Source organism: Cervus elaphus, chromosome 27, assembly GCF_910594005.1.
Source record: "Cervus elaphus chromosome 27, mCerEla1.1, whole genome shotgun sequence".
In the NCBI taxonomy this organism is placed as follows: Eukaryota; Metazoa; Chordata; class Mammalia; order Artiodactyla; family Cervidae; genus Cervus; species Cervus elaphus.
The window spans coordinates 48,961,393-48,987,217 of record NC_057841.1 but is presented as its reverse complement, the minus strand read 5'-3'; the positions used below and the strand labels follow the sequence as shown (position 1 = coordinate 48,987,217).

Sequence of the window (25,825 nt, the reverse complement as noted above, 5' to 3'; positions counted from 1 at the left end):
TTGTCTTGTGCACCCCAGGAGCTGGCACCGATGCCAACGTGTTCATCATTATCTTCGGGGAGAACGGGGACAGCGGGACCCTGGCCCTGAAGCAGTCGGCCAACTGGAACAAGTTCGAGCGGAACAGCACTGACACGTTCAACTTCTCTGACATGCTGAGCCTGGGCCACCTCTGCAAGCTGAGAGTTTGGCATGACAACAAAGGTAGCTCAAGGTCAGGGTGGAGGGAGGGCAGGCCTCAGCTCTTCACCTAAGCCCCTGCCCATCTCTCTGGCAGCACGTGGACCCTTCCACCCCAGGGTGGCAGGAAACCACAAACAGTAGATTGCTACCATTTTGATGTTTCCATCAGTTAGAAGAGCCAGTGTTTCGGGACAAATTGCAGTTCCTCCTGCTCCACACCCCCCACCCCAGGGTAATGAGTAGCTCTTACTTTTTCTGTGATATCAGGGCATTAATTCTTCTTAGCTCAGACATTAAAATTAAGAGGAGGGGGGGAAAGGGCTATATCACCAAAGTCCCTTCACATGAATTTTCCATAAAGGATTATGCTTGTTTAATTATATTAGCAAATCTAAACTTAGTCAAATTCGCTTATAAATATGAATGATGGGATAGGATATAAGCCAAACAAGAAATTTATCTTCAAAATGCCGAAGGAATACTTTGTTACATCTGTAGTTGTGATGAAGCTCATGTTCAATATTTCTTTCGTTACCACTTTGTTGTCTTCAGGCCACTATGAACATTTTTTTTCTGGCTTTGAGCCATTATGTTATACATTATATAATTGGAACAGAGTTGTTAACTACTAAATGTCACCCCCTTAAGACACATTATTTTCTTGATTTATGCCATTCTAACTCACCCTCTTGTCTTCCATTGAAACTGGCTTTGACAAGGCAATTCACTCAAATCCTTCTCCAGTCTTCTCTGAGTCCCCCCGCCCCCCATGAGTGGCCCAGAGGTGTCCTGAGTGTTGTATTGTCCTTACTTCTTTAGATTCTGGCAGAGAACCAATATATCTGTCATGGTGATGATGAAGCCTAATTTGGCAGCTTTAATATGCACTAAATAATTTAAAATGTTTTCCATAACATGGGATAAGCTCTGATTAAGCACAGAGAAAGTTCTCATTCTTAAGAGCAATAAAATAATGAAGATTTGCACAACCCTCAACTTTCACATCTCAGTGTACCCACTCAGTCATTCATTGAGGGAACATCTACAGCATTCGCTATGTGCCTAGTGCTCTGTTAAGTATAAAAGATACAAACATTTGACCTTTGTGACCGTCTTATGGATTCTTGCTCTTTTCTACAACTAAGGAATATTGAGGCCCTGTGAGGTTTGAACAACTTACTCAGAAACACGCAGCAAGAAATAGATATAACCGAAACTCAAATCCAGGTCTTCTGAGGCCTATTCTAGTAGACTATGCTGTGGGCCAGCCCATCCTGCTGGTTCCCTTCTGCCCAGCCAGTGGGCTGAAGGGTCAGAAAAGAAAAGATGCGGAGATGAGGGCAATTTCTCCTACCTCTGGTCACTATGTCCCCCATACACGTTGTCAGGGCAGCGGGAGGGTGTCTTCTCCAGAGAAGTGAGAGGAGACGCTTGTTCCTCTCCTGTCCATTCATTGTCCTTACAAGTCTATGGAAAGAAACATATTTGCAAAGTATTCTCAGAATATCCCTAATGAATCTCTACTCTTTCCTAACAAAGAAACAAAACAAGATCCCTGAATTCTTTCTCACCCTCTCATTATCCGTTATGATTATCTTAGAATTAGTAGGAGGTGGGCTGGTAGCTGAAAGTCTGACAATTATGAGTCAGATTTATTAAGATCATCTTTTGCCCCAGAGAATTCAAAAGATCAGGATAAGCCGCTGCCCATGCCACTCAACAAATGAGTGTCAGGACAATCACTTCAGTGTTTGATCAGGCTGCCATTGGCTCGGTAAAAGCACTGAGCCCCATTGTGTGTCTAATTAGAGTGATTTGACAGACCAGATTGATGAGGGTGGGTAGAGATGAGGTCTGTCTACCCTAACATCCATGCATACAGTTTTCTGTTGCAGTGTCCACACCAGAGGCAAACCACTGTTTAGAAAGTTTATTCCCAGGAAGTGTGCCCCTTCCCTAATCGGAAAGAAGCACATTTTACTTCTGCACTAATACACTTACTGGCAAGGCATTACTTTTGAGGGCAGGGGCCTTGCCTCATTCATATTCATCTTCATAAAAGTGCCGATGGCAGAGTGGAAACTCATTTAAATCTTAACTTAGTGGAAACTCCATGCCTTCCCATCCCCAGGAGAGAGCTGTGAAATACCAAGACCACAGCCCCTACCTCAGAAGCAACAGAGAAGCAAAGAGACTAGAACCTTGAGAAGGAAGAAATATTATTCCCAATGAGACTGAACAATCCCCTCAAGGTTTAACCACAAGATGGGATCAGAGGTCAAGCAGCTCTTTGATCACCTCCTGGTCAGGTCAGAGAACTGGGTAGGGGAGAATATCATGTAGACCATGATGACCTCCCTCACTTTTCTAAGAAGGGAAGACAATGTTAGGGCCATTTTTGTTTAGGGCCACTTTTAATATGAAGATTTCACTCTTCATATTAAAGTGAGGGTGAAGGGATGACCAGAAAGACTGAGAATGCCCTTATTAAAGATCACAGTTCCAACTAAACACTCTATAGTCTTTGGACTCATGTATCTGCCCAGGGTACTGACTTCTCTCCAGCTTCTCTCAACTCTGGACTCGGTCACTTGTTTCTAGGGTCTCCATCTTGGAGACTGACTATTTTCAAATTGGACTGTTATAGATTTCTCTCAAGCTTGGCAAAATGGTTCAAACTGCCATACATTTCATCTTCAAGTCACAGCAATTAAAGGCGGATAATTGTTGATCCAAGATAAAAGTTCATCTCTGTCTCCTCCTTCAAAAGCTGCTATCTCGAACTCCACGTTATCTAACTCCACCTGACTAAACACCTGACAGCCTACTGGTTCTCTGTCGCTTGGATGACTGTTCCTGTTGCTGCCCACACCTTCAAAATCTGCCTTATTCCTTCTCAATCTGTTTCTCATCACAGACTTTCCAGAGTTCTCTTGGGCACTTGTGTTCTATGTTGTATCCCTCCTTCTATACTATCTAGGAAAGCAAAGACTGACATATTTGAGAAAAATGTTCCAGAAATTCAAGCAGTAACATTTCATGAGTCAGGGATAATGTTTGTTTTTAGTTATGTCTATGTATCCCTCCTTTGGGGCTTCCCAGGTGGCTCAGTGGTAAAGAATCCACCTGTCAATGCAGAAAACACAGATGACATGGGTTTGATCCCTGGGTTGGGAAGATCTCCTGGAGTAGGAAATGGCAACCTGTTCCAGTATTCTTGCCTGGAAATTTCCGTGGACAGAAGAGCCTAGTGCACTATAGTCCATGGGGTCCCAAAGAGTCAGACATGACTGAGCATGCACACCACCCATTGTCCATTCATCATAGCTTTGCTGTATAAAGTTGCTGTAAACACTGAACCACTGCTGCTAAGAAAAACACAAGGTTAGATTCCTGCAATCCTCTGGTCACGCATTTCCATCAGCCAATCAATACATAACCTTGTTTTGTGTTAGGGAAGGGGCTTTCCTTGTGGCTCAGACAGTAAAGTATCTGCCTGCAATACAGGAGGCCCAGGTTCGATCCCTGGGTTGGGAAGATCCCCCAAAGAAGGGAATGGCAACCCACTCACTATTCTTGCCTGGAGAATCCCATGGACAGAAGATCCTGGCGGGTTACAGTTCATGGGGTCACAAAGAGTCAGAGCAACAAACACACACTGTTTAAAGACACTTCATATGGTATATATTGTTGATTTATTAACAGTGAACTCATGGCCATCAACACTATTGATGAAGATAAAGGAAAGTTATGTGGCAAATCTATTTTCTCTGTAAGGCACATCACAGCCTTCTTACACTTAGAAACACTAGACAGTTCTTTAGCACTATAACATAAAAAAGTAAAAAAAAAAAACACTCACAGCACTAAGTAGATGACAAAAACACTTGTTCATAGTGTGAGAGCTGAAAGAGGAGTCAGAGCACCATCTTGTTTAACTTCAACTGGCAACATGTGAATCAGACAGTGCAGGTCTTTTGCTGCTCTGCGCATGTCTGTGAATAACTGTGAAAGGACTGTGAGCATTGATTTAGAGCTACACATAAATTTTATCAAGTAGGTAAATTTGCAAATATGGATACAGAAATAATAAGGTTCAAGTTGATCTGTTTTTGAAAAGACAATATTTGAGCTAAGGCCTAAATAATTTATAGGAGTAGACATTTGGTGAGGTGTGGTATTTATCAAAAATGAAGTGTGTTTGAGGCAGAATGAACAGAAAACATAAAGGCCCTAAAATATAGGAAAGACTGATATGTTTCAGAAATGAAAGCATAGTTCAGAATGATGACAAAATAAGGAATGGGAGTGGGATCTAGAAAGTAGACAAGAATTGGGCCATGCAAGGTATTATAAGCCTTGTCAAGGACTGGGTCTTTATCCTAATTGTCCTGAGAAGCCATCAAAGGATCTCAGAACAGTAGTCATGTGGGGAAGATTATCATAGTGTCTGTGGGGGATAGGTTAGATGGAAAAGAAAACAAACTTCAAAAGATTGACTAACAGATGATGGGAGATAACTATGTCCTGCACAATGATGGTAGCAGTGGGGAATAAAATGTAGAAAAATCTGAGAAATGCTTAAGGCAGAGGGCTTATTGAAGGATTGGCTAAGAAGGAAAGTTGAGGCAAGAATGGTAAGGCTGCTGGAGGAGCTGCTTCATCCTGACATGTTTAATTTAAAGTCAAAATTTAAATTTAAAGTCAAAATTTAGATGTCTGGGAGACATCTAGGAGTGATGGCTAGTAACAGTTGGATCTGGAGCTCAGGAATCAAACTAGTTGGGAGATACTGATCTGAGATATGAATGCAGAGGAATTACTGAAGCCATGATAGTGAGGAAATGAAGCTTCAGAAAAACAAGAGTGACTAACCAAGAGCAGATTCCTGAGAATCCCTATGTTTGAGGTTAGAGAATAGAAGGGAAGGCAGAGGAGAAGGAGGAGGAAAGGGGGAGGAAAATGGGTTGCCTCAACATTTTTTTTACTTCCTAAAGGAACGTGTTGGGGGAGATGGACCCTACTTATGGAACTATTGAGGACTGTTCACTGACCATGAAACCCCAAAATGTGGTGTCTTGGTTCATGATGCCATAATTTCCTGGGCATAAATTTAATAAAGAAGCTATGAAACCACACTTGTTTTCAAATAACAAAGCAATTTAAACTATTTTAAATGTTTATTTCTTCTTAGCAAATTCCCAGAATCCCTTGTTGAGAAATTTTGTTATGCAGCCAAACATTTAAGTCACCGTAACAGGGAGAAAAGAGGGGAAGATAAACAGTCTTCTGTCATTTGTGGATTCATGTTTATAAGATACAAATGTTCATCATTGCCTCCTAAGTACTCCTCCTCCTCACCTCCCACACACAAAATGTCAGGGAAACTTTCTCACCAATCTCACTGTCTTTGTTTGCTGGTCCTTTTTGAAATGTGTAATTGCCTTTTTATTCCTGATTCTTCCAGTCCATCCAGTGAATGGTATGATACATATGAATTTGAAGCAATGAGAAGTCTCCAAGATGAACATCCATTTAAAAAAGTTTTCTTTTCACTCTCTTCTCTTTCCTAGCTCTGCCATGATTACATCTCCCTGTTGACGATGAACAAACTCTTTGATGTACTAACCTCCTCACTGAAAGTTCTTCCTATTGCTTTACCTTGCTTAAGCCCTCTCCCAGAATAGTCATCGTATTTGTAACTACATGCTCAGTCTGGCTCCTTTACTTAACTAGTAGCTCCATGAGTACCATTGTCATATTCTTTACTTTTCCCCAATGCCCCTCACACTGCCTGTAACGCAGTGGGGTCTTAATATAGAATTTATTTAATACCTCTATTTCAAGCCCTCATATACCAACCCTGTTTTCTTATGCCTCTACCACAGGGAACCCACATTTCTTCTGGATTAAGGTTTTTCCTTACGTCTTAATACTTTCAAAAAGTGGGTCCTGGTCATGAATTTCAGGGTCATCACTAGATCCTCTAATAATGGCTTCTCCCACTCCTTGGACACTATGCATATATCTAGACTTTCTCAGTTTTCTACTTTCATTTTCCTTCTTTGCAAAAACTCTACACTCAAATTTATCTCATCCATGTCAAAACCCTGAAAGGAAAGGGGGGCAGTTCAGCACCTTGGACAGCTCTAAAGCTATCCACCCATCATTTCTTGCTACTACTTTGGTTTAGTTTGGCCTTGAAGTACAGAATGAAGCAGGGTTTTGTCAACAGAACACACTGGCCATAGCAAACACCCCCTTCCAACAACACAAGAGACAACTCTACACATGAACATCACCAGATAGTCAATACTGAAACCAAATTGATTATATTTTTTGCAGCTGAAGATGGAGAAGCTCTATACAGTCAGCAAAAACAAGACCTGGACCTGACTGTGACTCAGATCATGAGCTCCTTTTTGCAAAATTCAGACTTAAATTGAAGAAAGTAGGGAAAAACACTAGACCATTCATGTATGACTTAAATCAAATCCCTATGATTATACAGTGGAGGTGACAAATAGATTCAAGGGATTAGATCTGGTACACAGAGTGCCTGAAGAACTATGGGCAGAGGTTCATAACACTGTAAAGGGGGTGGTGACCAAAACCATCCACAAGAAAAAGAAATACAAGGCAAAGTGGTTGTCTGAAGAGGCTTTACAAATAGCTGAGAAAAGAAGAGATGTGATAGGCAAGGGAGAAAGGGAAAGATACCCAACTGAATGCAGAGTTCCAAAAAACAGCAAGGAGAGATAAGAAAGCCTTCTTAAGTGAACAAAGCAAAGAAATAGAGGGAAACGATAGAATAGGAAACACTGGAGATCTCTTCAAGAAAATCGGAGATATCAAGGGAACATTTCAGGCAAGGATGGGCACAATAAAGGACAGAAACAGTAAGGACCTTACAGAAAGAGAAAAGATTAAGAAGAACTGGTAAGAATACACAGAAGAATGATATAAAAAATTCTTAATGACCCAGATAACCATGATAGTGTGGTCACTAATCTAGAGTCAGACATGCTGGAGTGTGAAGTCAAGTGGGCCTTCGGAAGCATTACTACGAACAAAGCTAGTGGAGGTGATGGAATTCCAGCAGATCTATTTCAAATCCTAAAAGATGATGCTGTTACAGTGCTGCACTTGATATGTTGGCAAATTTGGAAAACTCATTAGTGGCCACAGGACTGGAAAAGCTCAGTTTTCATTTCAATCCCAAAGAAGGGTGATGCCAAAGAATGTTCAAACTACTGCACGATTACTCTCATTTCACATGCTAGCAAGCTTATATTCAAAATCCTTCAAGCTAGCCTTCAGCAGTGGGTGAACTGAGAACTTCCAGATGTACAAACTGAGTTAAGAAAAGGCAGAGGAACCAGAGATCAAATTGCCAACATCGCTGGATCATAGAGAAAGCAAGGGAGTTCCAGGAAGACATTTACATCTGCTTTATTGGTTATGCTAAAGCCTTTGCCTGTGTAGATCACAACAAACCATGGAAAATTCTGATGGGAATACTGTAACACCTTACTTGTCTCCTGAGATACCTGTATGCAGGTCAAGAAGCAACAGTTAGAACGGGACATGGAACAGCGGACTGGTTCAAAATTCAGGAAGGATTATGACAAGGCTGTATATTGTCACGCTGCTTATTTAATTTGTGTGAAGGTTGTGCATGCCTACCAAGTTACTTCAGTCATGTCTGACTCTTTGTGACCCTGGACTGTAGCCTGCCAGGCTCCTCTGTCTGTGCGACTCTTCAGGCAAGAATACTGGAGTGGGTCGCTGGCCCTCCTTCAGGGGATCTTCCCAACCCAGGGATCAAACCCGAGTCTCCTGTGGCTCCTGCATTGCAGGTCGATTCTTTCCCTGCTGAGCCACCACGGAAGCTCTATATGCAGATTACATCATACAATGCCAGGCTGGATTTATCACAAGCTAGAATCAAAATTGCTGGGAGAAATATCAGCAACCTCAGATATGCAGATGATACCACTCTAGTGGCAGAAAGTGGAGAGGAACTAAAGAGACTCTTGATGAGAGTGAAAGAGGAGAATGAAAAGGCTGGCTTAAAGCTCAACATTCAAAAAAAACTAAGATCATGACATCCAGTCCATTTACTTCATGGCAAATAGAAGGGGGAAAAGTGGAAACAGTGACAGATTTTATTTTCTTGGGCTCCAGAATTACTGCAGACAGTGACTGCAGCGATGAAATTAAAAGACATTTGCTCCTTGGAAGGAAAGCTATGACAAACCTAGACAGTGTATTAAAAAATCTGAGACATCACTGTGCCAGCAAAGATCCATATGGTCAAAGTTATGGTTTTTCCAGTAGTCATGTATGAATGTGAGAATTGGGCCATAAAGAAGCCTGAGTGCCAAAGAATTGATGCTTTTGAACTGTGGTGCTGGAGAAGACTCTTGAGAGTCCATTGGACAGCAAGGAGATCAAATCAGTCAATCCTAAAGGAAATCAATCCTGAATATTCATTGGAAGGACTGATGCTGGAGCTGAAGCTCCAATACTTTGGCCACCTGATGCAAAGAGCCAACTCATTAGAAGAGACCCCGATGCTGGGAAAGATTGAAGGCAAGCGGAGAAAAGGGCAGCAAAGGATGAGATAGTTAGGTAGCATCACTGACTCAATGGACTTGAACTTGAGCAAACTCCAGGAGATACTGAAGGACAGGGAAGCCTGGCATGCTGCAGTCCATGGGGTCACAAAGAGTGGGACACGACTTAGCAACTGAACAACAACAACTTTGGTGTAGATGCCAGGATCTTCTAAGAGCCTGGTTCCTCCCTTAGATAGCCCAAGACTATCTGATTACCTTTGGTCTCCTCATCGCTCTTGGACTTAAAGAAATTCCAAGTCACAGGCTGGAATCAAGATTGCTGGGAGAAATATCAATAACCTCAGATATGCAGATGACACCACCCTTATGGCAGAAAGTGAAGAGGAACTAAAAAGCCTCTTGATGAAAGTGAAAGAGGAGAGTGAAAAAGTTGGCTTAAAGCTCAACATTCAGAAAACTAAGATCATGGCATCTGGTCCCATCACCTCATGGGAAATAGATGGGGAGACAGTGGAAACAGTGTCAGACTTTATTTTTTTGGGCTCCAAAAGCACTGCAGATGGTGACTGCAGCCATGAAATTAAAAGACGCTTACTCCTTGAAGGAAAGTTATGACCAACATAGATAGCATATGAAAAAGCAGAGACATTACTTTGCCAACCAAGGTCCATCTGGTCAAGGCTATGGTTTTTCCAGTGGTCATGTATGGATGTGAGAGTTGGACTGTGAAGAAAGCTGAGCGCCAAAAAATTGATGCTTTTGAACTGTGGTGTTGGAGAAGACTCTTGAGAGTCCCTTGGACTGCAAGGAGATCCAACCAGTCCATCCTGAAGGAGATAAGTCCTGGGTGTTCATTGGAAGGACTGATGCTGAGGCTGAAACTCCAATACTTTGGCCAACTCATGCGAAGAGTTGACTCATTGGAAAAGACCCTGAAGCTGGGAGGGATTGGGGGCAGGAGGAGAAGGGGCCGACAGAGGATGAGATGGCTGGATGGCATCACTGACTCGATGGGCATGAGTTTGAGTGAACTCCAGGAGTTTGTGATGGACAGGGAGGCCTGGCATACTGCGATTCATGGGGTCGACATGACTGAGTGACTGAACTGACTGACTGACTGATGTCATCTTCTTCCCTTTGTAAGCAGAGAAGTGAACTCCTCCTCACCAACCAGACTTTGGGTCTGAAAGCAGGATCCTGTCATTGGCAAGAACAGAAAGGTTTTTGTGTCTTCAATGAGCCCAAGTGGTTGGATACTAGGGTCAGAAGAGGACCAAGATTCTCTTTATAGTAACTTTTTCTCTTTATAGTCAAATTTCCTCTTTATAGTAACTTTCTCCTCCAGAGATGAAAGTTTAAATGTATAATACAGAGCCATACCTAATCCCTTTATTTTTTCATGCCATTGACTTTTGGAGGAACAGGGCCCACTGATCTATAAAATTTGCACAGTCTGGGCCTGTCTGCTTGCTTCATTATGGTGTCATTACTTTCTTGTTCCCCATATTTCCTACAATCTGAAAGTCAGCTGTAAAGACTTGATTAGATCCAGGTTCGATATTACTTGGCAAGAAGCTGTAAAGACTTGATTAGATCCAGGTTCGATATTACTTGGCAAGAATACTGTATATGTAGTATGAGGGCTGCTTTAAAATGGGTCTTGTGTACTTCATATTGTATCACAGCCATCTCATACTTACTGACGCCCACGTCCAATGGTGAGTCCAGGGCCGATGGCTTGATTCCTCCGTTGTAAACTCTCTCCCGTCACTCTTCATCTAATGGCTTCTCAGTGGTGATCAGTTAGAGTTATAAATGCTTTTCTAATTGTTATCTCTTATCCACTTATTAGCTAGAATTCTTCTGTAAAAAAAAAAAAAAAAAATTGTCCCTCAGGCTATTTGATTACCGTGAAATGTAGTTCATAGATGAAAATCAAGATAAATGATTAATTCTTCCCCTTAATTCCAATTACCCAGATAACTTTTTAATACTGAACAAATTATAACAAGAGTGTTTATTTTCTTGTTTTTCCTCTTGCTTTCTTCTGAAATGAAAACTCTAATGAATATATTTTCTTGTGAATGATATAAATTCATAGAAATGCATAGGATCTGAGAAATCATGTGTTTTAACCCAGTTAGGTTGCTCAGATGAGGAAGCTGGGGCATAGAGGTGCTGTAATATGTCCAGTTTGGTCGGTGTGCTGAGAGTCGAGTCTGCAGATCTCCCAGATCCAGATGTGTCACTCTGGGCATCCTATCTTGGATGATCTGTGAAGAGACACTAGCTAGATTCCGTATTCTTTAATAGCTAGGACTCTGTGATGGCTCCATATCTCATTTCAAACAATCTATTTACCCTTTTAAAGATAAATTTTGTTTACCCACATGGACTTTAGCTTGCCAAAGTTATTTTTTAAAGAAATTACTTGAAAAAATAAATCATCTATTCAAGCAATATTTTAAGGGCTTGCACTGAAATTTTTAAAACTGAGAGATCACTATAGAAAGTAAACGTAATTTATCAATTCTGTGTTTATTGAGCACTAAGTCAATACACCTGTGATATAATCAAGAAGTTTAAGACGTAGCTTCCACACCTTAAAATCAAACTGGAGAAGTCTCTCTCTCTCTCTCTCACACACACACACACACACATAATCACTATTAAAGAGTTCATGTTCATGATCTCACTAGAAAACATTTATTTCCCAAGCCATCTTGGGCAAGTGTTCATGGGCAAGTGAATAAATAGATGATGAATGCCATGGGGCTGGGGAGTTTGGAAGGTCTCATGGAGGAAGTGAGACCTAAGTTGTCCAGAGGGTAGGTGGGAATTTAGGGCAGGGAAATAGCCTTAATGAAGATGAAAGATACAGCTAAGTGATGCTGAATAAATCTATCTCACTGGGATGAAGGAGTTGCCTTAGGAGTCTCCCTTACTGAGGCAGGAAATGAGGTGGATGGAGTCAGGATGAAGAAGGCCCTGTATATGTAAACATAGGATTGGACCCTTTTCCCCATCAGATGTGAAAGGCCACTGAGGAATCACAAGTAGCAGATAGCATGATGAAATCCGGGAAGTATCTGGCAGTCAGTCTCCCTCCTATTTGGAGTCTGCCTTCTCTTGACTGGAAAGATTGGGGCCCTATGCTCATTCAACTTTTTTTTTTTTTTTGATTTGTGGAAAATTGCTTTACAATTTTGTATTGGTTTCCGCCATACAGCAATGCGAATCAGTCATAATTATACATATACCCCTTCCCTCCTGGGCCTCCCTCCCCAGCCCCATCCCACCCTCTCCACACCAGCGTCCCCACCCCAGGTCATCACGGAGTGCCAGGCTGGGCTCCCTGTGTTGTTTAGCAACTTCTTGCTATCTATTTTACACTTCATTCAGTTTTCAAACTTTTTTTCTTATAGTAAATCTTAGAACCTTTGGGATAAAATGATTTCACTAGGACAAGCCATTGCTCCCTGGCGGGGCTTTGAATTATTTTTCCCTTCCATTCATAGAATGTTGCCACCAGTGTCCTTCCTTATTCCTCCCTATTTAATAATGGTGCACTCATCCATTCAATAAACATTTATTGAATAATGTGCTAAGCATTGCTCTAGGCACTAGAATATAGTGGTGGATATCAGGCAAGACTCCTGCTCTCTAGGCTGTAACAGACAGTATACGCAATGTGCAAGGAAATAAAACCGAAATTATTTCAGACTATGAAATGGGTATACGTTAATGTGATAGCAAGTAATTAGGGATGGGCAAGTCTCCGCAAATTGGAAAGGTTTTCCCAAAGACAGGACATTTGATTTGATACCTCAGTGATGAAACACTGTGGATATTCAGAGCCTAGGGTATATTGTTGCAGGCAGACAGAAAAGGTATGTGCAACATTTCCATAGACAAGACTAGATTTCATATGTTAAGGTACTAAAAGGTGTACGTGAAATATAGTAAGTAAAAATGCAAGTAGTATGAGATGAAATCAAAATGGAAAGGGGCCAAGTCATGTCAGTTTTTATAGTTGTTAGTGAGCTGTTTGCAGTTATTCTGAGAGTAATGGGAAGCCATTGAACAGTTTTCCATGACAAGTGACAAAATCAAATCTGATTTATGATTTCAAAAGATCACTATGATGCATGTAGAAGGATAGTAATTATAGCATTGCATGTAGAAGTAAAAGTTTGGATAACAACTAATTATCCATCAGTTAGGACAAAGCAGAAATTGTCTTGTGTGTGCATACAATGGAATACCATGCAACTATGAAAAGGGATGGGCAGATATTTATGTACTGATATAGATTGTGAGTGAAAAGCTAAGATGCCAGACAGTGTGGGATGTTTGCTATCTTTGTGTAAAAAGACGAGTAGGACTCTGAAAGAGGAGATTCTGTAAAGAAATGGATTCTCTAGTGGTGGGATTAACTTGGTTCCCTATTGATCTATGGTGGTAGTGCTGCCACACAACTAGCCATTCTGTAACTGTGGTCTGTCTATTTCTCCGGTGTCCTCACCAGCAGAACCCAGTCATATGACTTCAGCCTTCCCAGAGCTGCCTCTTCTAGTGTTTGATAGGTTCTTAGTATAGAAAGTCACGGTAGGATCCCTGTTAATCCCTTCCAACATTTCCAAAACAAGGCAATTAAATAATCAGCGGGCATGAAGCTAAGAGTAAAGCTTATTTATCTTACAGTGGGTGGGGTTAGTCTGCTATTCACCATGGAAGGAGTTCCTTTGCAGAATCAAACTTGAAAAGAGAGTTGAAGATGGTGTGAGACAGTGCCATGCCTTCAGAGGAGAGAGGGAAGGGGGATTGCAGAGGGAAGAGAGCAACCTGCTAGCACCCACCAGGGCAGCCCGGGTCAGGCTGCCTCCTCCTCTGGTTGTCTTCACCCGCACACTAGGGCCCTGAACTGCCTGTGGATAAAGTTAAAGGCAGCCCAGAATCCACCCTTTCCATCATCCCGCTGCTTTCCTCTGTTACCACCATGCCTGGAGCTTTGGAAGTGCATTCAGGAGTGAAACCTGCCCAGGATATGGAGCAGAGTGCGTCTGTTATTTCCACTTAACACTGTGCTGGGCTTAGTTGCTTAGTCATGTCCAACTCTACGTGACCCCATGGACTGTAGCCCACCAGGCTCCTCTGTCCATGGGGATTCTCCAAGCAAGAATACTGGAGTAGGTTACCATGCCCTCCTCCAGGGGATCTTCCCAGCCCAGCGATCGAACCCAGGTCTCCTGCATTGCAGGCAGATTCTTTACCAGCTGAGCTACCAAGGGAAGCCCCCACTTAATACTAACCATTTGTTATTTACATTTTGAATTTAAATAAAACTTAAAATATGCATGCAAAACAAAAACTTTATTGATAAAATAACACCGCTTTTGAACTCAACAGAACCATTGTAAAATTTAACTTGTTCTAGGACAGGCTGATTTCCACTTTCAGTAAAGACTTATCTTTTAAAACATATGAAATACCTTTTACACCAGGAATGAAGCTATACGAGGACTGCCAGTATGTATGCTCTACCCGTGAGCCTTAATGTCTGCTCCCTGTGGACCGGGTGACTGGAGGCATGCGCCCATCTTTGTGTGCCTCTGTGCTTATAACCCTTGAGACCAATGGCAAGATCTAGGGATGTCACTTTGAGCAGTGTCTGATCCTCCCTCACCATTATTGAAATGGCTTTTTGTTGGAGACTCTTGGACCGCCCTTCCAACCCCAAGTGGCATGAGAAGGCAAGATGTGAAAGTAAAACATATACATGCCCCCCTTGCAGCCTTCTGCACGTACTATGGACACACAGATCCTCTAAGAGTTCCTGAACCCAAGTTAAGGATTTTGGAAAGAGAATTATTGGTTTGGTCAATAATATCTTATGGAAAAACCTAAACAAACTTTTTGGCCAACCCAGTCTATCCTCTGGGCTAGAGGTATCTCAGAGATCATCTAACCCAACCCCTCATTTCATCAACATGGAGACAAAGGCCCAGAGAGGACAGAGAACTTGTCCAGGGCCACACAGCCAGCAGATGTAGGGAGCAGAAGTCTGAAAGCGGAGGAAGAGCCCATTCAGCCTCCATGTCTCTATTCTCAGGGATATTTCCCGGCTGGCACCTGAGCCATGTCGACGTGAAGGACAACTCCCGCGACGAGACCTTCCGCTTCCAGTGTGACTGCTGGCTCTCCAAGAGTGAGGGCGACAGGCAGACGGTCCGCGACTTCGCCTGCGCCAACAATGAGATCCAGGACGAGCTGGAGGAGACCAGTATGTGGGGACACCGGTGGGCCCTGCTTAGATGCAGCCTAGGCAGAGGGAGGGGGGAACAATGTTGGAAAATCTAAAGGAAGCTCTCTCATAGCTGGAGGGGAATCAGATGCCCAATGAAAGAAATAATATAGGAGCAGTGCGTAAGCACCCTAAGTGTTGCTTCGTGAACCTGAGACAGCCAAGATTCTGGTGCCAGCTCATGGCCCCAGATCACAGGGACTTATTAGGTAGCAGAAAACCCACAGGGGACAAGCTTACCCTGGGCAGTTTGATGTGATGCTCTCTCTGATTTACTTTTTTGTCGTAGACTCTCTCCAACTGATGTCTATGGCAACAGCCACCAACTCAGGCCTTCCTGAAAACAGAATGTGTAGGGGAGCCAGCATCTCCACCAACAGCTTTCTCTTTGGTTCCTTCCTCAGGGCATGTGTAAAGGGTCCTTGGTCCCTAAGGTGGATGGCCATAAAGGACCAGGGAGGTGTCTCTTTAATACAGATGCCAGTATCTGCGTCCGACAGATTTGATGAAGGCTTATCAATAACGGAGCCTGATGTAAAGAAAGGATTTTCCAACCTTTTCTTACTGCAGCTATCTAGTTACTGTAACACTAGCTGCAGTAAGACTTAAACCCACAAATCTCAATAGCTAAATACAATAAAATCTGTTTCTTACTGATGTAATCAGTCCAGTGTGGGTGTTTGGCAAGAGGCCTTCCATGCTGTGATTCAGGGGCCCAAGCTCTTCTCACCTGCCATTTTCAACATGTGGCTCACACATTTCTTGAAGAGGGAAAAGAGAGCTGGGAGAAGGCACATTCCATACTTTCTCAACACATTAACTCATATTCTAGGAGTCATGTGGCTCCACCTAGATGCAAGGGCACCTGGGATTGTAGTACCTGGCTGGACAGTTGCCCCGGGCAAGCTCTAACATCACAAAAGAGAAGCATGGATCCTTGGTGAAAAGCCACTACGCCTTCTGCACCATGCCATCCAAACTGCCCAGTGATGACTCAGCTGCTTGGAGAGGAGTGATCACTGATGGTACTGGGAGCTTTCAGACAAGGGCCAACCACTCATCCGTTAGCCTCAACGTATGGGGATAACTGCCCTAATTCAGAGGGTGAACTCCCAGCTTCTTTAATTGTACTTACTGGGGGCCCACTTTTATTTTAGATGCTATGAACCATGCACACTGCTTTGTTCTTATTAGTTTCCTTGTACTGAACTGTGCCCATCTGTTGATGTCCCTATGCAACTATAATCTCCCAGAGGTCAAGGACAGAATCACTCTGCAGGCCTTGGGACTTAGTAGGTGCACACATCATTAGAGCTCAGCAAATGAAGGTTGTTTTTCCTTGGGGCCTCACAATCTCATTAGTGGTGGAGGCTAATGCATAATTGCTAACATGAGCAATAAAGGCTCCTGGGGCCCTTGGCGTTCAGGGGAGGAGAGATTTGTGAGGCTGGGAGCATAACCACGGAGTTTCCTTCACAGATTTCCTGCCAAACAGCTTGCTAAGACCTGTGGAATCGGGGTTGGTAGGGAGCTTGGTAGAGGGGAAGCAGTACTTGCATTAATTCCAGAAGGATGTGTGTGAGACAGAGATAGAAGGGCAGGGACACCAAGCCCAGGAATGGTCTGGATCGATCTGTCATTACGAGGAGCCTGCAGAGGGCAGGGTGCCCAAAGGCCAGTGACACCCATGTCCTCAGATGGAGGCTCATCCTAGGGAGAGTCAGGGGATACAATTTAAGCCAATCATTCCAACCTCAGCTGTCTTTAACCAAGTGACACAGCCTGGTGTGGGTTCCGGGACACACTAATGAATAGGGCAGAGATCCTGCCCTCATGGCATTTACATTCCATGTCTGTGGCCCCAGGGGCATCTCTGAGCACTTGACTTGTGAGAATAAACACCCTCTCATATCTGAACAGAGCTCCACACATCCCCTGTCCTCACTGGATCCTCGCCACCCTACACTGACCCTATGAGCTGGATAAGGGCAAATTCCCCTCTCTATATCCTAGGTATGGAAAACCAAAAACCAAAAAAGTGAAGCAACACATTTAAGACCTAGCCAGAGCCAGTAGGACGCGTATGACCTGATTCCTAGATCAGGACTCATCATACCATGGCCTCTGTGTCATTATTGGGCCTGGTGGATACTCCAGATTGATCAACTACCCCACCTTGTTTAGCATCCTGTTTGCTGCCTTCACCTCCAATTCTTGTTAGCAATTTCAGAAGCTGCTCCCCATCCTCTGTAAGCCTCAGCCTCTGTAGGTGATTCCAATGTGCAGGCAAAGCAGAAAACCATTGGCAACTTTTAAATAATACTGATATTTGGGTCTCACCCCAGAGAGTCTGCGTTAAGTCCTGGACAGTAAGATCATGTGCTTTTGTGTGCATATGCATGGACACAGCACACACACACATACATGACACCTAGGAGGGGAGAAAAATCTCTCTCTAGGGCGTGCTGTGTGGGTGCTAAGTCACTTCAGTCATGTCCAACTTTTTGCCGCCCCATGGACTGTAACCCACCAGACTCCTCTGTCCATGGAATTCTCCAGGCAAGAATACTGGAGTGGGTTGTCATGCCCTCCTCCAGGGGATCTTCCCGAGCCAGGAATTGAACCCACATCTCCTGCATTGGCAGGCGGGTCCTGAGCCTCCTGGGAAGCCCCCTCTCTGCGACATTCTCCAGCAAGACCAATGCCTCCCTGCTCTACAGCCCCCTTCCTTCTTACTCACCCCTACTTGAAGCCTTCTCAGGCTGCTCAGTCAGCCTTATCTGCAGCATTTCCAGTTCCGATACAATCAAGCTTCATGACCAACTCCTCAGGTTGGAGGACTCACTGCTCCACCAGGCAGCTCTGTTTAAAACTTCATCTTTATGATTTTGTTCTTGAAGCTGCTGTCCTCTGGCAGTCCCAATGGAGGCAAACAGAAAACTTCAGGAGTAGTCAGGACTAGGTTGTACATGCCTAAACCCCAGCCCTAAGCTGGCTCTAGGAAAAAGGGAGCATGTTGGTGCCCAGAACTTGGAAGTTTCAGGTGGAGCTGGCTGGGGCTTGTTTGTCTCCAGAGGCTCCAGTGGTTTCAGTTTGTCCCCTTTTCTTCTCAACTGTTTCTTTCTCTACATCGTGGGAAGATGGTGGCTGGTATCCCCAACCCCATAGCCTTCTAATTGACCAACTTTGGTGGAAGGGAAGAGAGCATCTCTTAAGGAATAATTCTGATTGTCCAAGTCTGGGACTCTGATGCAAAACCACATGGGAGGAACATCCAGAGCCAACAAGGGTCCTGGCAACATAAGATGGGGGAGGTGACGTGGAGCAATAAGCTGCAGGTGCCCGCTGGATGCCCATCTGTCCTCTGGCGGTGCTCCTCGGTGCCTGGTGCCCCTGCTGTCCTGGCCTCAAAGCAAACACCTATCTGTTCAGGAGCTACTCACGTGAGATGTGTTGGATCCGCTCGGCGCATCCTGGGCTTCTGGTTCATCTCTGTCTGCAGATGCCACGCCCAGAGCACAGGCAAGATGTCAAGGGCAGACAGCTCTGCACTCCCCTGTCCTGCCACATTCATGCCCGCTGAGCCCACAGTATCTTTGTCAGTGGCCCCTTCATGTGAATGAATTGCACGGTGGCTACGGAGCCACTTTCTCCAGCTGGACTCCTCCCATGGGGGTGTTGGCCCCGGGGTGAGCCTCACGTGGATCCCTGCTAGGCTGGGTTCCTACCCGCCCCGCTCTGTCAGGTCCCTGGTCCTCCTCTTTCCTTGCCTTCCAGCAACCTATAAACAAAGCTGAGAGTCATGCCTTCCACATTTTTATCAAGTCATTGATGAAATGACTTTTCCAAGGTGGAAACAGGCTGATTGAAAGACCGTTGATGCAACTAGCCACGTTTGTTTTTAATCCATCTGAATGTCCTCACTTACACACCTTCCTTCTCTGCCTTGTCCTTGGGGCCGTGAGGAGAGGGTTGGTTACAATCCACACGCATGTCCTCCTTGAGCTGATCGTAGGAAGCAAGTAGGTTCCTGGTGCTCCCTGCTTTCTTCCCTGGGCACTGACAGTCCATTTCCTTACAAGGCAGGATCCACTTTGAATTCACAGGTATCTGGTTTGCAGAAATACCTTACCCTCCCTGTGTTGGCTTTGAGCCCCCAGCCATGGCTCAGCTATCTCCTGTCCTGGTGCTGCGAACGGTTGGGCCTGCAGAGACGGATTCTTCTTCCAGGGCTGTGCTCGCTGTGGATCTCCTCCCCTATCCTGGGATCTGTGCCCAGATTCATTCTACATGTGACTTCAGAGAAGTCACAAAGGCAACAGGTCACTGAGAGGTTACATTGAGCTGTAGACACAGCCAGCCCTTCTAATTGTCTTTATCACATTTCTGAGATAAAAGCACAGAGATCAAACTATCTCTTTGGATCTAGAATTCCAAATCCTCAGTGACTCACTAACGGCAGGAAGACAAATATTGTGTCTTCCTGTGTGCCAGCTCCATCCCAGCTGGTCCTCGGGGAGTGGGGCAGGATCTCATGGATCTCGTGGATCTCAAGCCCCTCCCCTGCCCTCCAGTATCTTTGCTTATGCTCCTTCCCCTTCCGCCCTCCTAGAGCATCCTTCAGTTCTCCGTTGATCACAATCATGACTCTTCTTTGAGGCCAAGCTCACACACTGCCTTCTTCATGGAGCTTACTGCGATGAGCCCAGTCATTCATTATTTGCTCAAGAAATATTTATTGAGTGTCTATGTGCCAGGCACCGTTCTGCGCACTTGGGATTTACAAGGAGCAAAACAAAGACCCTTGCCCTCATGGAGCTAACATTCAGGTGGGAGGGGGTCATACAATAAACATTAAAATGATAAGTAACTGCTTAGCATATTAGAAGGTACTAGGTAAGAGAAGATGGAGAAGGAAATGGCAACCCACTCCAGTATTCTTGCCTGGAGAATCCCAGGGACAGAGGAGCCTGGTGGGCTGCCATCTGTGGGGTCGCACAGAGTCAGACACGACTGAAGCAACTTAGCAGCAGCAGCAGGTAAAAGAAGATGATAGAGCTCAGTAGAACAGGCTGGAGACCTGGGAAAAATGGGTTGGAATTTGATTAGGGTGGTCCCTGAGAAGGGGACGTCTGAGTAGGACAGGAAGGAGTGAGCCAGGCCAACATGGGTGGAGGTGGGGAGAGAACGAGGATGAGCCGCAGACAGAGCTCTAAGGCAGGAGCAGGCCTTGTGCAGAGCAGAGCGAGCAAGGGGGGGGGGGGGGGGGGGGGAAGTGCTGGAAGGTGAAGTTGAAGATGTAACGGGAGCCAGAGCCACCCTCCCCCCCTTGGTACTTGCGCCCTTTGCCGCAGGTTATTCTGTTCTGCGGTGTCATCAGTGTTTCCGTCTGGTGCCAGAGATGAGTGCTAGGGTCACCCAGAGTTTAGCCCAGTCCTGACACTAGACACCCGCTTAACAAATGAAACAATGCTGACCTGCTTGTGGAAACTTCAGGGGAGGGAGGTTGTGATGCTGAGCTTGACACCAAAGTGAGAGCCGAGACAGGACAGAGGCTGTTTGCCAGAGAAAGTTCCAGGCTCTTCTGGAGTCTCTCCTGCCTGGATCTTCCCCTCCCCTTTCTGTAGCTGGGCCCTGCCTCTCCTTCCTTCTCTTTGCTCCTGATCTTCATTTTGCATCTCAGAGACTCCTCCATCCCTGAGAGCCAGGCCCCAGCATCCCTCGGGAAACTTATCCCCACCTTGTGGTTTGCCCCCAAATCGAGGCAGGTTCTGTTTATGGTGCCTCGATCCTAAAGATTTTAACCTGCGCCCCAGCCCCCGCACTTGAGGCTGTGGTCTACGACCAGATGCAGGACCTGAAGGGAGAGGCGGGTTGGCTTCTGCCCCAGTGGTGGGTGCCGCTTCCCCTCTGCTGACCGTCTCCCACCTTCTCCACCACAGCCTACGAGATCGTCATAGAAACCGGCAACGGAGGCGAAACCAGGGAGAACGTCTGGCTCATCCTGGAGGGCAGGAAGAATCGATCCAAAGAGTTTCTCGTGGAGAATTCTTCCAGACAGCGGGCCTTCAGGAAGTAGGAAGAGGGGGTGCCCACAGGGGAACGGGGATAAGTGGGGTGGGTAAGAGGGGACCCCCAAGAACCAACCCTTTTAGTTGGGGCCATAAATGTACAAATGGGCCTAAGCAGCAAGGACTTACTGAGTACCTACTGTGTACCAACGCCATTCCAGCTCTAGGGTCACAACAGGAGCTTTAGAAAAGGGAAGGGAGAGGACTATCATTTAAAGACAGCCCCCCTCTGAGAGACTAGAATCTAATTGTTTCAACGACTAGAAAAAAAGGATAATTATGTAATATGATAGAAGTGCTAATTATGGCCACAATGGCAATCATAGTACAATATAAAAATGTTTCAGATTCATATGTTCTACACCTTAAATTCACACAATGGTATATGTCAAATGTATTTCAATTTTTTAAAACTTAATGCAAAACTACAACAAAAATCACTTAATTAATTACAGCAAGTCCAGTATGTGGCAGGACTGGAAATCACACAGATGTTATTCCACATCTGTGCAAATGAGGAGCTCGCAGTCTACTTGGAAAGGGAGACAGTCACCCATAAAAACGCAAATAAGACAGCATGGAATTCAGTTCTAGTGAGAAGTAGGGAGGGAGGGGAGAGCCTCTAAGATGCTTCATAGGAAAAATCAAAATTAGGTCTCGTGTAACAGCACCCCCGCTTAGCACTCCCGGCTGCCCGCCACGCCCCAGAGAATCTCACGTCTTCCTGTACATCAGAGCTGCTTCTGAAATGCCCAGATGCCCACTTCATCTCCCTGCTGCCTCCAGAATCTCTTAAATAGAGCCTCCTCCTCCCATAACCTCACTTCACCCTCTTTTCAACCCCCCTCTGCGTGAAGATGGGCTGAGCTGCCCCACTCCCAAAAGGCAGCCCACCCCACTTCTTTTCCATTGCCCCTTCCCTCCCTGAGCCCAAACTCCAGCCAAGCCAGCCCTCCTTCCAGAAATGACCGCACCTCCAACCACATGACTTTGCCAAATCAAGTCCTCATCAGAAGATGCTTCCCTTCCCCTTCCTTCTGCTCCCTGAATCTCACCTCCCTCCTCAGCCCAGTGCTGAGGGCCCAGGGCCTCACCCTCCTCCAACACCATCCACTATTACCAATCACTGATTCTGGGAACAGGCAGCTGGAAGGGCTTTTTAATGGTTCCAATTGTCTTGTTCCAAAACTAGACTGAACCCCTCAAGCAATGGAGGCCTGATATCAGGTCTCGCTTGCCAGTCTATCCCTGTCCCTCAGACCAGCACTTAGGATACAGTGGGCACTGGATAAATGCTTACTTCCTTCAGTGGGCATGAGCAGCGCTCACTGATGGTACCTTTGTGTCCTGCAGGGGGACCACAGACACATTTGAGTTCGACAGCGTCTACTTAGGGGACATTGCCTCTCTCTGCGTGGGCCACCTCGCCAGGGAGGACCGGTTCATCCCCAAAAGAGAGCTGGTCTGGCACGTCAAAACCATCACCATCACCGAGATGGAGTATGGCAACGTGTACGTGCTGGGCCTCCACCCTCTTCCCCCGGGAGGCCTGCAGCCAGACCGTGGACAAGACGGCAGGGGGTGGGGAGGTGTCCCTTGCGAGGCATCTGAGTCAGAGAGGAAGGAGGCAGCTGTGGTGGTTCTTGAGTTTTCTGAACCAGAGGATTACCCTGGAGGCAGGGGCCTAGACTCAATGACCTTGGGTGCTCCAGCCTTTTTATCCAGTGATGCTTCTTTGGAAGGAGAGAAGAGCCAGCCAGGCAGTGCCAGACAGCTGAGTCTTTCCTTGCCTGCCCCCGTGATCACTGTGTGATGGCGAAGAGATGCAGCTTTGAAGCCTGCTGCTCCACAGTCAAAGGGAATGCCCGTCATCTCTGTGGGCAGAGCGGGGACCAGCAGAGAAATCCCACGCCCACCGCCCCAAGGACCCCAGATAAGGAGCTTTACATTTCCCCCTCCAGGGCCTTCTGAGGACATTTCTAGAGGATTAGGGGTCTTAGTTACCTGGGTAACAGTTCGCAGCCATCAGTTTTTCTAATTAAAACCACTTGGTAACCGTGTTGGAAGCCAGAAAGAGCCCTGAGGCTCTAGAAGGCAGAAAAGACACTAAAAAGGAACCAGGAGAGGATGATGGGGAAGCAGAGGGCAGCGTGTGCCTCAGGGAGGGTAAGCCCAAGGAGAGGCTAAGACAGCAGGGCCACCCCCAGAACCACTGTCCGCCCCTCCGGGCCCCCCCCATCGTGCCCCTCCCGGGCTGGCCCTGCTCTTGGCAGCATCTTTCACACGAACTGCAGCAGACAGAAGCAGCAGCCCTGCCTTTCCAGGCGGGTCCCAGCTTCAGGCTCCAGCCTTCAGGGCCCGAGCCTCTCAGGCAATGTCTGTCCACACTCTACCTGCACCCGCCGGCTCCCTGGAACTGGCTGTCTCTGAGCAAGACTCCCCTTGGGGAATGGAGCAGGAAAGGGTTCTGACATGTGAGCTTGTCTCTTAGCTATCTCAGGCTGCTGTGACCAAATCCCTGGACTGGGTGGCTCAGACAGCGGGCATTCTTTCCTCATACCTTGGAGCCCGGAAGTCAGAGGTCAGGGTGCCAGCAGGGTTGAGTTCCCCTGAGGCCTCCCTTGCTAGCTCAGTGTGTGTGCACATGGCAGAGAGAAGGAGATGTGGTGTCTCTTCTTCTCTTCACTAGGTGGCCCTAGTGAGCAAACCTGCCAATGCAGGAGACATAAGAGACATGGGTTCCATCCCTGGGTTGAGAGGAAACCCTGGAGGAGGGCCTTGCAACCCACTCCAGTATTCTTGCCTGGAGAATCCCATAGACAGAGGAGCCCAGCAGGCTATGGTCTATGGGGTGGCAAAGAGTCAGACACGGCTGAAGCAACTTCACACACACACACACACTTCTTCCCAAGGGCACTAATCCCATCATGGGTCCCCATCCTAATGACTTCATTTAAACCTGATGACCTCCCAAAGCCCCATGCACAAATGCCATCACATTGGGGTAAGAATTTGGGGAAAGAGAATTCAGTTCATAGCAGTTCCCTCTCAGGCTGCAATATTATATTGTTGTTCTTTGGGGAAAAACCAGCTGGGGTACAGGAAACACTGTAGAAATCACTGGGTGAAGCTGTGATGAGGACTTGGGAGCTGGATTAGAGGGTTGGGGAGCGTTCCAGCCCACCAGCAAGCCAACCTACTGTACTGCCTCCCAACTGCAAGGAACATGGCTGCTCATACTTTGCTACAAATGCCCCAAGTAAACAAGACAATACAATACAATAACAGAAGAGTCACCACATAAGTTAGCTTTAAACACACAGTGTCAGCTCTGAGAGAGTCAAAGGTCTCAACGCCACCCGGCACCTTCCAGTCTCAGGAGGGAGGGGAGTGAAGAACTTCCCAACCCACAGTCCTCAGCTGAGCTGTAGAATTCCTTGTCCAGTAGAAAGAATCTACCACTCCCAGTGAAGCAGCTTTTCCTACACTCTCAAAAGTGTGGCCTTTTGTCAGCTGGGCTGGGAGGTGAGGAAGGGATGTCCACGGGCTGGACATCAAAGGGGGTGTAGGGAGTCCAGACTCCAGATGCTCCAGCCATCACCCAGTCAGCCCGTGGCTTTAGGCCATCGCCCAGCTCCTCTCTGGGAGGAGACATGGATGCTCTTTAGAGTCTGGCGGGAGGGGAAAGATGGCAGGAGTACAGCCTGAGAGGCTCTCAGAAGTCATACTCCAGCCTGCCTACCATGCTGGTCTCAAGTCTGTGATTTCTGGTGGCTGACCACCTCCCTCCCTCTCTGCCAAATATCAGCTCTATCCAGAGTGAGGACGGGGCAGGGCTGTGTGTCACTGTGGCTATTTACATGTCACCATCCTGTGTGTGTATTTGTCGCTCAGTCGTGTCCAACTCTTCATAACCTCTTGGACTATAGCCCACCAGGCTTCTCTGTCCGTGGAATTCTCCAGGCAGGAATACTGGAGTGGGTTCCCATTCTCTTCTCCAGGGGATCTTCCCAACCCAAGGATTGAACCCAGATCTCTTGCATTGCAGGCAGATTCTTTACTATCTGAGCCTATTTACATGTCACCGTGCTCAGTTCAGTTCAGTTCAGTTCAGTCTCTCGGTCATGTCTGACTCTTTGTGACCCCATGGACTATAGCATGCCAGGCTTCCCTGTCCATCACCAACTCCTGGAGCTTGCTCAAACTCATGTCCATCAAGTTGGTGGCGCCATCCAACAATCTTATCCTCTGTTGTCCCCTTCTCCTCCTGCCCTCAATCTTTCCCAGCATCAGGGTCTTTTCCAGTGAGTCAGCTCTTCACATCAGGTGGCCAAAGTCACTGTTCTAGAACACATTTAAATCTTACCATGTAAAGACCACCTACATAACACTGTATATAGATCCATGGTTCCTTTCTAACCAGCATGTTTGGCCATAATATCTGGATTTTCATGAAATACAAAATAATTCTATCTCAATCTCTTATGAAAATAAATTTTCACCTTCCAACTGATTCCAGTCCTGAATCTCGCAGCATTTCTGACCAGCTCTTTGTTGTTAATATCCTCAGGACTTCAGTGGAAGGACACACAGAGAGGCTTTTGTTTCTTTTTTTTTTAAAACCCAAAAAGAAATCGTTGTTTTATCTCATTATCACGTATAATACATAATCATTTTAAAATTCA

General features: G+C 45.9%; 1 protein-coding gene across 4 annotated transcripts in view; it reads left to right on the top strand.

The window, feature by feature from the left end:
* The window catches only part of LOXHD1 (lipoxygenase homology PLAT domains 1), a 193,689-nt gene that overhangs the window by 164,002 nt on the left and 3,862 nt on the right, over nucleotides 1-25,825 (top strand). For all 4 annotated transcript variants that reach the window (XM_043889514.1, XM_043889513.1, XM_043889515.1 and 1 more), the window contains 4 exons: nucleotides 19-204; nucleotides 14,878-15,048; nucleotides 21,012-21,144; nucleotides 22,494-22,652. In XM_043889514.1, coding sequence (XP_043745449.1) covers nucleotides 19-204; nucleotides 14,878-15,048; nucleotides 21,012-21,144; nucleotides 22,494-22,652 — 649 coding nt within the window. The remainder of the gene's footprint in view (nucleotides 1-18; nucleotides 205-14,877; nucleotides 15,049-21,011; nucleotides 21,145-22,493; nucleotides 22,653-25,825) is intronic.